The 16,212-nt window shown below is 42.9% G+C and overlaps 1 protein-coding gene across 9 annotated transcripts in view; it reads right to left on the minus strand.

Annotated features, from left to right (window-relative positions):
* The window catches only part of LNX1 (ligand of numb-protein X 1), a 106,146-nt gene that overhangs the window by 16,786 nt on the left and 73,148 nt on the right, over nucleotides 1–16,212 (minus strand). For 7 of the 9 annotated variants that reach the window (XM_066995866.1, XM_066995864.1, XM_013172765.3 and 4 more), the window contains 4 exons: nucleotides 15,038–15,193; nucleotides 9,877–10,032; nucleotides 6,184–6,386; nucleotides 3,929–4,300 (listed from right to left, as the gene is read on the minus strand). In XM_066995866.1, coding sequence (XP_066851967.1) covers nucleotides 3,929–4,300; nucleotides 6,184–6,386; nucleotides 9,877–10,032; nucleotides 15,038–15,193 — 887 coding nt within the window. The remainder of the gene's footprint in view (nucleotides 1–3,928; nucleotides 4,301–6,183; nucleotides 6,387–9,876; nucleotides 10,033–15,037; nucleotides 15,194–16,212) is intronic. The other 2 variants (XM_066995867.1, XM_013172768.3) reach the window with 1 other exon arrangement.

Below are 16,212 nucleotides of genomic sequence, written 5' to 3' on the forward strand. Positions count from 1 at the left end.
GCAGCAACCAAGCTGAGAAGGAGTGGAATTCAGTGTGGTAAATCAGGTATCTGTCATAAGGGCAAACCAACAAACCGAGCTGAAGGCCCCAAAGCTATAGGAGCCTACCCAGAAGATAAAAAATTCATCCTCATCTTCCTCTATCCAGGCTAGGGACCATAGTGCTGTGGCAGGTAGGAGGGGCTCTTAAAAACTGGTCTCTAGAGGGACTCCTGTCTGCTTGCTTGCAGTTCATTTCCAAGGAACAGCTCAGTATCTAACGTGGAGACCCCTGAAAAAATCTCCAGAGCCCCTGGGGCATCAGACTCCCAGAGATGCTTGCTAGCGCTGTTCCCCTGCTCGCTGGAGAGAAGCTCCAAGGAAAGCTGGCATTGAACAAGCAGCTGGAAACCAAGCCCAGCTCCAGTTATGCTATTGAAATCAAATCTCCCACAGACAATTAACAGAAGCTAGAGGAGGCCCCTGGGATTTTCATTTTTATAGTTCAGTTTGCCTTTTCTGAGGCTGTATTCAGTAGTACTAGCTGAGAATTATTAAAAGCGCTTTTGAAAATGTCACTACAGTTTAAAAAGAAAAAAAAAACTACCTCTCCCAATCTTCAAGCCTGAAGTTTACGTGTTCAGCCCATGCTATTTGTCAGGAAAACAATATATCATATTTGTTTGTTACCTTGCCAGTACTTTGGGGGACGATAGGTTTTTCCACCAGCAAATAAAATCTCCACAGCTTCATCATTTGGTACATGAGCATATATCAAAAAATAACTTGCTAGGTATTTTTACCAGGTTTATTATTACATAACATCAAATCCTGAACTCTGAGACCAGTATTCTTGGGTAGTCATCTGGTACCCAAAAGTTGACTGATATATCTTGGGAGAAATGAAACCACCCTAGTTCCTAGTTTGTAGGATGGCTGAAATATAACTGAACAATACAAGACTAAACCTCCTAAGGGCATATGACCCCCATGAAAATACAGTTTTCTTTAAAACAAACAACTTCAACTTACGCAACTTCTGTTTAAAACTCATCTGCTGCCACATGGTTAGTCTCAAAATTGGTTATTTAGAGGGAGGTTGTAAATGTGATTAATTCCCCGTAGACCGACTAGCAAAAGTTCAGCACAGTCTCTATTGCAATGTCACATTTGTCTCCAGGTCAGTCAAGTTGAGTAATTTCTCAGAAGTCCGGAGTGTTTTAAAAAGTTATCCAAACAAGACCACTAGCTTTTGTATTTACATACTTCCATATACAAACCCATTAACATTTCTACTGATCGGGATATTAATTGCTGCTTCATCCTGATCTCTCTCCCTCCTTGCCTTTTACTGCTTGTTTTTTTCCCCGCAATTCCAACTCTGCTCTTTATGCTGAAGCAAGAATTAAAGAAATAAGGTTTGTTTTGATCCCGTATACAGGTAATAGCAGAAGCAGCCCACTAGAATTAAAATTCATGTTACAGCCAAAGCAAATCAAGCTCAAAGTGGGGAATGCTCTGCAAAGCTTTGGCTTGGAAACCTCCAGAGGCCTCTTTTGCACCAGCCTGATTCTGCTTCTGCTTTTGGGAGCTCTTTCCCTAGTTTAGGTAATGCAGCCTGAGAAGATCTCCAGGTACCTGCACTGTGACCTCCCCTGGAGATGCATGTATCCAAGCACAACAGTGGCCGGCAGGGCCACTGGCATGGAGAGGCTGCACAGAAACACCTTTAGATTAAAAATGCTGCCTCTGACACAAGGCTGTGACTAAAGATGACGCAGCAAATGGGAAGTAGCGAGCTCCCCGGCGTTACGATGTGTGCACGCTCCCAATTAACACTTACACGTTTTCTTCATTTCGGTTCTTGTGACTGAGCGTATAAACACCCAGACACCTAACCTCCTGATTATCAGCTGTTTTGCCTGTGCTAATGTATAATTGCTACAGGCCTGAACGATCAGATTTTTCTCAATTAATCACTATTTAGAAGTCAAAACTAATCAGAGTCTGCAGAAATCTGATGTTCTCTCAGCTATGCTCGGCGTAATAAGCCACCACCACCTTTTATCATATCAGAGAAGGTTCATTCTGCTTTTAAGGAAACTGATTTCATATTTGAAGCTTCCAGCACTGTTAATTTGAAGACCTTAATGTGCTGTGAATGACACACACCGAGATCTCCACAGACAGGGTACTGTCAAGAAATGAGAGGACAAAAAAGACCATGTCGTGTAAGAAGCAAATGCAAAACATTTGTGGCCTCAGTGTAACGGCTTTTCTCTGGCATAACATGGAAACAGGAAAGGCAAATGATAATTGATGAAAAAACATGACAAAAAAGACACAGGTTCTGGGAATCTTGCATTAGACAAAAGTGATTCATAGAGCTCACATCAGTGCAATGTAATCCTTGCTGTTTGGAAACCTGAGGCTCCCCTTTGATGGGCATGCTGTTTAAATTCCCAGAGACTGGTGTGCATTTCAAGCATTATTATAAATAACATCCACTCTTTGGAACCCAATAAGAGCTTTAGTAGTGTTTTTAAACACTTGTGTGTGAATGGTCTCGTTAAGTCATTCTTTCCATTTCATGTCTACGCTGCATGTGTTTTTTGAAGCACTGTTGCCTTGTTTTGTAGCCATAAAGAACTGTTCCAAGAATACCAATTTTTCAGAAAGGTTTTCTTTCCAGGCTTTCTCCCCCTTGCAGAATTTAGCACCCCTCTCATCCCCCACCCCCACCACCTTCTGCTCCCACTTAGTGATCTATGTAACGTAATCCAGAAAGATGCTGGACCAACATTTCAACAACTGGTGTTATGCACAGGGTTGCAGTTTTGTTGCCCAGACAGGACACGCCTGCTTGCCTGAGGATGATTAGGAGCCCCTGCTCCCAGCATGTGTATGAGCTAATGGTTTTGTCCATACCTATGCCATACACTTTTTGATTAAATTTAGTTACAGCCGTCTGTGAACCTGTGCTAAAGGAAAAATCCTTTCCACAAAATACATTGATATGAATGTTTCTTCCAGCCAGGCTTGTGTTGCCCTGATGATACCTCTCTGAAATGGGGAGCATCCAGCCTGATTTGACATTGTGCTATTGAGGCACATGAAATTCTTCAACATGTGAACACTCTGCATCCCTCCAAATGAAGTGAAAAGTTGCACAATAACAACAACTGCTATAAATAAGAAATAAAAATATTCTTGGCTTTGCTTTTTGTGTTGAAGTTTTTTTTTTGTTTGTTTGTTTGTTTTTGTTTTTTAAAGGTAGGCTGTAAAGAAATAAATCCAATGAAAATATTTCTGAAAGGGAAATTATGCAGAAGCTGACTGATTCTGTAGCTGAGAAAGGCACAGCGACACTTTTGTAGTAAGACTGTTAAGCACATCACAGAGGCACCCCTTTATAGTTTTCCATGTGAGTCTAAATAGATTTATAAAAAATATGGAAACACGTCAATTTTTTTTTTTTTGCAAAACATCTGGATTCCCATATACTGGATGTAGGCAAGAAGCACCTACACAGTGATGATGCTCTTCCCAAAACATGCCATCGGTTGCATTAACCTGCTCTGGTTTGCTCCCATCTGACCTGGAGGGGCTCAGGACCCAGCTTGGGCCGCAGGCTGGTTTGCCTTTTGGCAGAAGGCACTCTTTGCTGATAGAGAGTATGTAGGGATTTACACTGGCCTTTTCATTACAACAAAGCCCCCTGGGTGAGCTGATTGCAGAAGGCATCCCTGGGAGATGGCACATGGCCACGTTCACCCCTGTACCCACAGGGGCACCAGGGAGATTTCACAGGCGTAAATTCCCACCTGAGCCTGGCACATCTCCTTCCCTCCCCGAAACGCACACCCGTTAATTTTGCAAAAGATAACAAAAACACACCGCTTGGCTCTCGCCAGGCTCAGAAATTGTTCCCAAAGCCTCGTCGACAGACCTGTATCAGGTGGGCCGCGCTCTCCGGGCTGCCGTACCGATGGTCGTGCCCGTTGATGGCCAGCACGCGGTCGTTCTCCTGCAGCTGCCCGTCACGGGCCGCCACGCCTCCCTCCAGCAGGTTGAAGATAAACACCCCGGGCTCGTCGGCCTTGCGGACCAGCTTTATGCCCAGCTGCTCATCCGGGCTGCTCTTGTTCAGGACGACGTGGAAGCTGTCGTCCCTGTTGCAGTGGGCCTCGAGAGCGAGCCCGCTGTTTCGGCACCGGTACCTCTGCTCCCTGAGCACGGTGAGCCGCAGCACGTGGCAGGGCTGCTTCAGGATCGACAGGGCGTAGTTGTGAGGCACGTTTTTGATGTCCATGCCGTTCACCTGGAAGGGAGAGCCGTAAGTCATCAGCATAAAGGCCTTCTAATCTGAATTGGCAAAGGAGGCGGCCGGCCTATTTACACAGATGTCTTCACACAAGGTGACGTGCGCTGCTTCAAACTGCCTGGTGTGGGAGGCCAAGTTTGTGCTGCAGAGCAGTCTTCCCCAAGGAAAGGACGCACTGTACAGACACTTTCTGCTTCCCCCCCCCCCCCCCCCCCCCCCCCTCTCTGATAGTCTCCAGACATAACTGTTATTTTTCAGCTTTATTATTGTGCTCCCCCAAGCTCCAATATCCTTTCATATATCTTGGTTTTATTCCACTAGCTTCTGATTTCAAATCACCTTGCCAGCCTTTCCTTTCACTCCCACCACTTTCCTGTATTTTCTCTACTTCATTCTCCCAACTGTTTTAGTTACAGCAAAAAAAATTGTGCCCCGGTAATGAATCTCTAATTAAAATAGAGAAAAGAGTCTCAAGTACAAGGTCAAATGTCCTGGATATTTAGCTAGCATTTGTGCTGGTATATCACACTGGAGAATCAGGCTTTTTATGCTTCTCAATGTTTTCCAGGTAAGGTTTAACTGTGACAGCAGTAAAACCACAAAACTGCCTCTTCTTTATTTTAGCTCCAAAAAAAAAAAAAGAAAAAAAAAAGAGAGCTTCCAGCCAGTCCTGTCATGCCTGCATGTATAAGGGTGACTGGTCATTGCACGTTATCACCACTCAATGAAAACCAGTTGCAAGACTGCTGGAAAACTTGACTCACACAAGTTATTTCCATGTAGTTTCACGTTGCTCAGGTTGAACTCCTTAAATATTAAGAAATGTTTCCGAAGTGCAGTGGCAGTGTTCCCCAACACAGACAGAAGTGCTCCAGGCAGCTTTGTTTTTGCAAGCCGCCTGTGTGGTCGTGGCAGGGCTGTCCCCACTGTGGTCTGGCAGGGGACTGCACCTCTTTTGATGCAGCTGAACTAACTTCAGATTGGGTACTACATGTGACGTGAGCGTGGAACTGAAATGGCCAGGGCTCCTCGGTGGATCCCTGGGCAGCCCAGTGGTGCTGTAGCTCAGCTGCTCTGCTCTGGCAACTGGACAAGAAGCCCCCTTGAGAGGCACCACCTGGTTAACACTCATGCACCCATGGCAGCATCAGCCTTCAATGAACAGAGCAGTCCGCTCTAATGTTTACCTGTAATTTGGAAACCTGTGCTGAGTCATTTGGAAAAAAAACACAGCCATCTTTAGCCATGCTGTCAGCAATACTTGAGCTAGCTGGTTTAAGCTGCTTGAGGTGTACCTGCGTGAGCTGCACTTTAAGTATGCCTGTGCACTCCAACTATATACATCATCAAACCTTCAGAGCAAGTAAAGAAAGAAACAGGCATTTTCTGTTATCACTCTTTTCTTCCAAGGACCATGAATATAATTTAGCATCCTTGCAGAGCTCCGAGTCAATGGGGCAGCTGAGAGTACTGTTCTCATTCAAAAGCTATTGCTGAAGCCACAGCTCACAAGATACATGCTTTTTAACCATCTGGCCTAATTCTTGTTCATCTGTTACACATTTCTATAGAAATGGGAGCAGAAGTAGCAGCCAACAGCTAATGCCTGAATGCTGTTCAAGTTTGTTCCTAGAGCTTTCACCTGTGACTGTGATGGGGCAACACTTGCAGCTCAGAGCAGGCAGGGTCTCACACCGTGTGGTGCTGACACAGACAGGACATAACCCAGATCAGGCCCCTATCAGCTGTTCTGGTGTAAGTGGGATTTAAGGCAATGGAAACCACACTATGGGAGATCTAAGCCCACAGCTCAGTAGAAACAGGACAAAAAGCTTATACCTTTATTATTACTATTCTCTTGTACCTCCATAGTACTGTACCTTTAGTATCATGTCTCCGGGCAGCAATCTTCCATCTCTGGCAATTACTCCATCGTGATAAATATGCTGTATAATGATGTGAACCAAAGGAGTCTCGCTGCCCCCCACAATCCTAATGGCCAGGTTCTCATTGGGATCGGTTCGGTTGATCTTAATGCAGGTAATTTCACCATCTGGAATCAGGTGATACAATCTGGGAAAACCTGGAAATGCACGTTGTAAGGTATTTATTTGACATCACAGCTTTGCTTCATTAAACCATGTACTGTACTACTTCAAGCACCTGTCCATTAACCTAAACTAAGTTTTACGCATGGATGTGATTTGTACTAAGTAGGGAGAAAAGGATGCATATGTTTGCTTAGTGGACTTGAAGGGATTTATTTATTTTTTAGTTAATACATTCAAACTTCCTTTTTTCTCCACAAAACACAGCTTCAAGCCTTTGATGTAATCCAGATAGATGATACGTGATTAATAAAAGAATAAAACAACAAAAACAGTTACACTATAAAAAATATATATTTTAAAGGAACAAAATACATTCTTCGTCACCAGAGTGCTTGGCTTGTGACATCTCATGAAGTTTTTGTTTTTGTTTGTTTTGTTGTTTTTTTTTTTAAACCTCCGGCTAACAGAACGGCAAGATGTCTTGGGCAACCAAAGCAAACAGTAGTTTTCCCTATCAGACTTCTCTCCTTTCACCACTATTGAATTCTGGAAGTAGCAATAACTGGCTGTTACTGCAAGGGGTCTGTATGAAAACCACAATACATACAGGGAGGGAAAGTTCTCAGAAGATCTGATAGATCTCCAAAGTGTATACACACAAGCAAAATTGCTGCTGCTGGCCAACCAACTCTATCACATCTACCACAGGCTTATCCTAAAACCTGATTGAGAAAAGGAACTTCAAATGAGCATGCATCTGCTACCATTAACACAGGAGGTGACATTTCCACATCATTGTCCATGGCCTGGGGAAATGTAACTGCAGATCTCTCTGGTCTTGAATAAATACACCTAGACCCCACCGTGATGGGGTGGTATTTCCACAGGCCTGGTCCTATGCCTAACCCAAACACGTTAACGCCTTGCTGAACTGATGAGGATGAGCACCTCTGCTTTTAGTAACAGTCAACTCACTTGGAAGAAGAGCAACATTTTCCCTGTTTTTTTTTTTTCATGTTTTATGAAGCTGTGGGGTAGAAGGGAATGATGCCAACCGCTCAGCTGCCAAAGGAGGATCTCTGATGGCCCTGGCAATCTGGGTGTGGGAAAGAGGGACTAATGGTGTGAGGGGGTCCTTTTATTTATTTGTAATGTGCCAGAGGAGGGTATCCTCTTCCAAACCCTACTTTCAAGCTGTCATGTTTGTTTGCACAGCATGTCGCTAATACTCTTTCCTCTAAGGCAAGTCACAATTTTAATCCACGTTCAACTTCAAGTGAAGCTCAAGTAAAAGCACCGGTGAGTTATCTAGTACAAGTGTGGCAACATTCAACTGTCTTGAGCCCTCCATACATGAGAGAAAGTTTTTGAATTTTTGCTAGGAGGGTCCAAGCCAGAGCCTATATGAAAAACCTGTAAGTCGAAAAACTAAGTGCTAATATTTTTTTCAATAACCCTTTTTAAAAATGAAAATACAGTGATTGCTACCAGACAGCAATCAAACAGAAAACGTTAAATGAAAAATAATAGAGCAGTATCTGAGATAGAATAAATATTATCTACTACAGAATTACCAGGCAACAAAACAGAAATACACCAAAAGGATATGGGAGAGATCAAGGGGAAAGAAAGAGTAGGAAAAAAAAAACATTAAAAAGCACCACATCACACCCCTTACCGCTTCTTTGACCATACGCTCTTCAGGGCGGGAAGCTGTCTTCCTCCACGTCTGTGAAAAGCACCTACTGGTTGCATAGACTTTGACTTTGTGGTTTTATAAAGAGTTGACAGCTAATAAAAATCTATCTAGATAATTACACAGCCTTACTCAGCCTAATTTCCAAGCATCCATTTAATTTATACTCTTGTAACAACTTCTGTGCCTGTACTAGTCTACTTCAGTTTTGCACGCAAATTAAATTTTCCAGAAAGGAAGGCACAATATTTTCCCCCAACTCCTCCATTTTCTGGACATTACTTGTCCAGTTTGTAGCTTGTTTGGTTCTCTCCAGCCCCAAGGGTGGATTCACATGGGCCTCTAACCCAAATGCCTAATCTGGGGATCAAGTCACTCTGTCATTCTATATAGAACATGGACACCCAAAGGAGGTGCTTAACTTCCTCCACTGCTAAGTAAGAAGAAACAGCCAATTAACTAGCATCTAAGTGAGGTGTTTAAAATTAGAGACACAAGCATTCTTCAAAAATTGGCAAAGAGAGGGTCCCCACATCAGAATAAGCGTGCACATTTACACTCTCAGGGTGACTATGAGGGTATACATTTGTAACAATACAAAGGATAGTCTGGATGCCCCACTATTCTTCTCTGCATGGAAATGCAAAAATAAATATTTCCATATATTTTGCAAACTACCAAAGCAGTTCTTTGTTTCCCTTTGCATGATGATTCACCTCAGGTCCTAACAAACTTCATTTTTTTGACTTGAACGCTCATTCTCCCGTATCTCAATCTGAAAACTTTTTCTACAGGAATTATCCATCACATTTGTTGACCATGGAGAGCTGTGGACTGAACCAGCTGTTAATACTTTCACACTATAGCAGTCTCTAATTACCCCAGAAAAAAATCAGAGCACTGTGGCAGTGAACAGACCCTACACAAGATATGAACTGATGTAAGTTTCTTTGCTTCTTGAGCAATGCTTTTACTGGTTTATTAAATCTTGCAGTGGCACTTGGCTGACTTTCAATAGGACTTTATGCAGATGCTTTGAAAGAATTTTTAATAACTAATTTCCTTCTCAAGAGTGTAGTCTACAGCAAAACAAATCTTCCTACTGCTTTTTTCTTGCCAGTGTGCAAGTCACCAGCTTTCTCTTTTCATAAGATATACTGCCTTACCTCATATCTTTGTTTGATTTGTTTGTGTTCTTTATTGAATATAATTAATAAATTGCACCATTTTCTCCTCGGATGGGCCAAGCAACCAAAATAACTGGATGATCACTTAATTTTCGCTCTATTCATTAAAGATTTGCCACTCATTTCCACCCCAGACATATACATCGATATTTACATTATCACCAACCTAGACTGTCATAAGCAAAAGGCAACTGCTTATTTTGAAAAATTAATGTTTGACAAATTAAATGTATAAAATACACCAATACATATTTTTGGAATAAGAAAACTTGTGATCACCTTTTCACCAAACTGTACATTGTGTGGTTTCATCAAAACCTACCTTGCCTCTTTAAAGATGACGATGTGCCTGGAAAACTTTGACCTGAAATTTTGTAATGTGTGTACTGTACCCAGAAGAATTGGGTCCTGCTCCAGCACCTGGTTGCACACAGTGAATGGGACCTCAGCAGGCCCCACCAAATTTAAGGGGCTCTCAGCGGGCTGAGGGCTTGTACTATTCACACATATGCAGCCCGTTGTGGGGCTGGAGCATTGGTTTGTACACACTCCATTTTCCATCCCTTACACTCTAAGGTAAAGTTCTCTATTTGCTTTAACAGGTTTTCCAGAGCAGGAAAACCCTGGAATATTGCATACCTTTCTTTACCATTTTATATTTCCAGTCCTTAAATATCGAAGAGCTGCTGAGTCTAGAAAGCAGTAAACTTTCTGTCTTGTTTTTGGTGATTCTTGCAGGTTTTCCCACCAAGTGTTGTGTTTTTGTCACCGGGAATGGTATGGAGCATTCTGAATCTGTCAATAATAACAAAATGTCATCTGCATTCAGAAATATTGTCTGTGCTTATTCCTCAAGTAATATTTGCCTTATACCAGCGTGCAATTTTATTAATATTTCCACAGGTCCCATGACAGTAACAAATAGCATAGGAGAGGCTAGCTTTACACGTTAAACTCTGCTTGACTGGTACAACGCGGGACACCGAGCACTCTTTACTATGTTCACCACAAGTCTGTAATATGAGCTTTTAAGTCTGCTTAATATTTCATCCCCACAGTTTACAGCACTTAATGGTAGAGTTCCTTAAGGGCTTGGGTTTCAGCTGAATACCGCGTGCACTGTGCTCCTGCTGGCAGTGCTGCCACCAGAACAACTTCTGCCTCCATCCCCAGCATCCAGTCTGACAAAGCACTGCACAGTACAAAGCACTGCATACTGTTTGCTGTGACGCCTGTGTCCAGATTAATCAAAGCTCACTGTGTAAACACAGTTTGTGTCTCTTGCTTAGACCAGAAGGTCTGACTGATGGAGGTGCTAGCTGAAGTCGGCAGAACTTCGCATGCCTGCAGCCCACCTCCGCAAATCAGGCTCTCTGCAGGGACACCCTCCTGTGTCCTGGCATCTGGTCACCAGAATTTAAATGAAACTTGCATAACCTGTCCTTGGAAAATACTTGTCTGTGAACGTCACTTGCACAGGTGTGGGGCTTGGTTCTGAAACTCTTCCTTTCCAATTGATTTCCATTCAGCATTTCATTCTCCCAGTGGCTTGCCATCATCCTGGAAAGAGCAACCTTTGATTTAGTCCCTTCCATTAATTCTCCAGGGATGCTGGTCCGATGCAGGGGGCAGGTAGAAGGCAATGCCAGCTGTAATGCCTTTCCATCCTCCTGGGCATTCCTCTTACCGAAAGTACTAAAATGAAACTGCTGTGGAGTTGAATGTGTCTCCAGAGCTGTGGGTGTTTTATCTACAGCAGGTGAAGTTTATCAGTTTATCTGTCGGCAATGGAGGAAATGCTACAGAGCCAATCTTTTTCATTTGGAGATTGCCTGGCTCTTCAACCTAGAGCAGAGTGCTTTCAGCTGGTTGTGCAGTACTTCCAACAGCTGTTTTGGGGAAATTGGAACTGAAACTGAACCAAACTTGGGGAAAACAGGAACAGTGCAGCATTTCTGCAGGGTGCAGCCTTCCTGGGAGGAAAGTCAGGATGCTGTCTTGTCCTTGGACCACGTTAGCTGCTTTTCTTTCTGCACTTTAGGAGACTTATTGCAATGAAATGGCTGAAAAAGACACTGGTACCTAGAGCCTTCTGCATTTCACTTACCTTCTTTTTCTTCATGTACCTTTCCAAACCACATAAGTATTTATAATATCTATCTTATGCATGCATATATATACATATATGCATATATACACACACAAAATACAACAGGACCCAGGCTGAACAGCAGGCACGAGGTGCACCCAGGTAACAGCAGAAGCTGTTCTGTGAGCCTACCACTGCCTGCCAGGGCTGCCTGGGTCTTGACTGCAGCAAAGCAATAACAGATGGTAGCTCTGCATCAACCATGAGACTATGAAGAATTAGTTTGACTTTGAACAGCATTTGACATCCTCAAGCAATCATAAATTCAATTTATTTTACAATGGTTGGACTGCAAAATGGAACTAATGAATGTTTTCAAAAAACAGCAGTGTGGCTCTCTTTTACTGTAAAATTGTATAGAGGTTTTTGCAATTGCATTCCCCAGTTCCTTCCTCCTAACCAGCTAGCTGGTTTACAACTTATGCCTGTAGATCAGTTTGAGTAAAGAGTATATATAGTCTTTCTTGGAAGTGAATTTAAAGAGTGCGATGCCAAACTAAGAGCACAGTGATACAAATAAGCATAGCAAAACCAGAGCAGTCTTTGCTCGGAGATATTTTATCATTTAAGTGGCTGGCCAAGGTCATTTACACTAGTAGATCCAGTCAAAAGTTATCACGTCTTAAATGCATCACTGCCGGAAGGATGTCCCTGTCGCAGTCTCTCACTTCTCAGAATGAAATGATCTCCTTTACACTTCCCTAACTTCTACTTCAGACCTGGAGAGCTATGAACATGCAGAATGGAACAGAACAGTTCAGTTGGAAGGGACTTTCAGAGATCATCTAGTGTAACTCTGAGAGCTATTGGTGAGATTACTCTCAGGTAAATGTCTCAAGCTTGGATGCCACACCGCAGACAAATGCTTCTTTGCCTGAGTCATTTTCAAATGACCAAATTATTAAAGATGAGAAAATCTTAACACCTCCTTCTCCAAAACATTTTCTTTTCACTGTTAGCACTTTTCATTCAATTTTTTACATTTTCTTTGTTTTGGACAACAAATGATTTCTACTGAAAATATCACTAAAATGTTAAAACAGTGGAAAAAATAAAGCCTGTATCATTTAAATCCAAACTGCGTGTACCCAAAATTGCTTAAACAAACCAAACCACATGCTGCAAATGGAAAACATGAAGTCATTTTCACGTTAAAGGACTGCTATCACCTGCAGTAATAAGTCAGCATTAGGCTGTAACTATTCTTCTGCTGTAAATAGAAATACAGTTGCCATTACATATATTGTTCAGTGTTCCTGGGTAGCAAAGGAGTTTTCCAAACCCAGTTCTGCATTCGGCATTTAAGTTAAGCACAGTCATGGTTATTTGGACACCATTCCTCCCACATCAGGAATGATGATTTTGTCCTACACCCCCCCACAGTCACACTGCAATCGAGCACTGGCCCAGCAGAGATATCAGCTTCCGATTGGAGGCACCTACACACACTGCAGTAGGCAAAAAAGTGATGTGGCAGCAGAAATCCACCTGTGCTGCTGATGCTGGGGCCAACACATAGGTACGCCCTACGGTTTTTGCTCTCAGAGCTCTTTTGAAAAACATATTAAGTCAAAACATATTAAGTGGAGACGTGAACTAAGATGAGGGGATTCTGAAAATGGGGGACAGACAGCCTATACGAGGTGTAAGCAGAGACCATTGAGCGTTGGCAGCTGATCTGACAGCTCGTTTATCAAGAAGTGGGTTTTATACCAGCAAGAAGGGGTTATTTCATTTGATCCCCACTGTCAGGATGGTGCAATCTCAGCTTTATTCTGCCCAGGACTAAACCTGGTGAGGAGATGAGCCAACAGAGAGGAGGATAGGCACTGTCTGATTCCCTGGAGCAAGAAACACGGCCAGGGTGTGCTGTCAGCCACGAACCTGGGAACCGTGGGGCGAGGCAGCAGCGGGAACTGGTGCTCTCACACCCAGCATGGGGACCTCCCACCACCCATGGGAGGACCCCAGCTCCTGGGAGAGTGGAGCAGAAACGGGAAGATAGACACATGGGGCTGCTTTTTCCCAGCACTCAGCTGGCAGGACGATGATAACTGCAACAGAAAGAAGTATATTCCTTTCCTCTTCCAACAAAAAGAGAGTGCCTTTGAGATGCCATTGCACAAAGAACCTGTTGCGAAGGACTGAAGAGAAATTCTTGTTAAAGTTGTATTTATATTGCTGCAAGCAACTTGCTTGCATATTTTTTAAAGACCAAATTCCAGAACAACATAATCAAAATGCATTCTTTGCATGTGTAATTAATACTGTCATTTGGGTACCGAGCTTCTGTGATCTCATGCATAAGAGTAACTGCTCATTAAATAATTACACGTCTACCTGGTTTTTCCAGTGTGGTAGGACGTATTTGGAAGTTTACAGCCATGCTTGGTGCAGAAGAATGACACCACAAACAGAATCGAGTACAGAATGATAATCTCAACAGAGAGATCACCACTCTGGGGCCCCATTCTATATCCCTTATAAAGGAGATAACAGTGCTTTTCATTCTGCTGGAAATGTTAAGACCAATATCATCCTCACACCTCTTTCTGCTACCATCTGGACCGAGCTAGGTGTTATTGGCATCCACATCACCCCTGTGGTCTCTAGAAATGAAACCAAACTTTCAGTGGAACTATTAGCGATGTCAACTATAAGCCTAGGTAGAAAGCAGTCATACAATTTCCATGCCCAAACACAGCATTTGGCAGCATTTTGTCCTTATTTTCTGTGTGTTTCAATGACAGCATGATACACAGAGTAAAGGGAATTTGGATCCACTGCCTTCTTAGAGGCTTTACCCTGGACGTTTTATCTGGGGAGAGAGGTGAGGTGCTGAGGCATCAAGCAAAGGAATAATGAACTCAGTCAAGACCTTGATTAAGATGATGATTCCTACTCTATCATCACTTCCTCTTGGTGTATGAATGCTAATGCTGGCTTCATAATTACGGTCCAAAGCAATTAGTAACATTTGCTTATTGATTCGAGAACACCAAACGCTACGTGTTACTGCCTGCCAGACCCCACATCCTTGACATACGTCAGAGAAACTTGCCTCTTCCACTGTCTAAGAGCAGAACAGTCTTACTTCATCACCTGCCTGGCTGAGGCAATACAAATTGTCCACTGAAGATCCTACAGAAGTCCAGGAATAATTACAATGTTTTACATTTTCGTACTGTCCTTCCACTGGGAATCTCCAGTGCTTCATAAACGTTAGCAGAAACACCTGAGATTCCCATACTGTGTGATCACTGTGATCCATTTACTTTAGAGGGAAAACAGACACATGCTGGCGAAACCTCTTAAACAAAATGATAGAGCAAATCAATGACAGCTCCAGTAATAGGACACAGACGCGTGGGTCCCATGCCTTAGGTACTGGGTTGGCTGTAGCATGCGGGCAGTTACCACCATAGCCCTACATGAGGTCCCCCAGCTCCAGCTTTCTTCTTCCCTGCCATTCACTAACAGCTTTTTTAAAGGAAGAAAATACAGAAAGGTTGGGTTTTCTGCTTTTTTTTCTTTTTAAATCATGTGCACCCCAGTACATGAAAGACATGTCAATCACAGTCAGCCAGTTTCCACATGTACAGGGTCCCCTGCCCCATTTTAAGTGATAACACAAGGAGAACAAAGCATTACCTTCCTCTCCAGCAGCAGAGTTCCCAACAGCCTCCCTTTCTCGGTCAGCCTGGTTGGAAACCACGCTTCCACTTTTAGTCCTTCGAAGAACACTGAATGCCTTGTTTATTTTTTTAAAAGATCTGCTTCTTATAGTGGAGCGTTCAAAGTGACGGGCTGCAACAGCAGGAAAAATGAATCAATACATTTCAGCAGCACCATGCAAAAACCACATCATCTCCGCATCCATTGGCATACGACAGAGCATGACAGCAATGACAAGGCTTTTTGCACTTCAGTGTTTCATCTGACTCCAGCTGATTCTCCAAGATTGCATCCACCTGAATCCAGGTGCAATTATTCTACCGCTGTCCCACACCCTAAGACTGCCACCTCCCCTGTCTGCGTTGCCAGCTGCCCACATAAATCTGTACCTGCAAGTGTGTGTGCATGGTAGCCTGGGAGAGAATAAGCCTTGATCAAGGCAGAATCAACTGCAATCCAGTGAAAAATGCATATAAAAGGAAGAAACACTGCCCTTGCCAAGCCATATAAGTTTGACAAAAAATAAAATAAAAATAAAAATCTGGAAGTCGTTGTTGAAAACTATTCTTGAATAAAAACCCACTACTGCCTCAAAACCCTGCAGTGCCTCCAAAGCTGCCAAAAACAGCTAGCAGTTTGATGTCAAAAACTCAAAGATCATCAGGTGGGACCAAGTCACATCTTCTAACGTGGGTAAGACAAGACTAAAAAAAAAAAAAAAGTCATAATCATTTCAAAACATTTCTCTTTCCTTTCCATCCTGCTGAAGATATCTTCATGGCTGTTACTGTTCTGTCTCTTTGAGCTCTGCATGTTAGCCAAACATTGTAATCTAATAACACAACATTCCCTCAAACCAGACTGTGGCCTCTAAACTCAATAAAACTGGTGAGATTTAATTTCATCCTGGTGTTCTTGCTCATTCCCTTTCCATCTCTCTCTCTCGCTCCATGTGCACAAGGGGATAGTGCTGCTCTTCTAAACTTTCACCATCCTTCATCCCAGCACAGAGCTGGTGCAACACAAGGTTTGTGCAACACAAGTTTTGTGCAACACAATTTTGGCTTCAGAGACCTCAAATACGAGATTTGATCTCACTGTTAACACTTCCAAATCAAACTTTGGTCAGGTCTCATCAGAGCCATGTACTT

This window comes from Anser cygnoides, chromosome 4 (assembly GCF_040182565.1).
Source record: "Anser cygnoides isolate HZ-2024a breed goose chromosome 4, Taihu_goose_T2T_genome, whole genome shotgun sequence".
NCBI classification, from domain to species: Eukaryota; Metazoa; Chordata; class Aves; order Anseriformes; family Anatidae; genus Anser; species Anser cygnoides.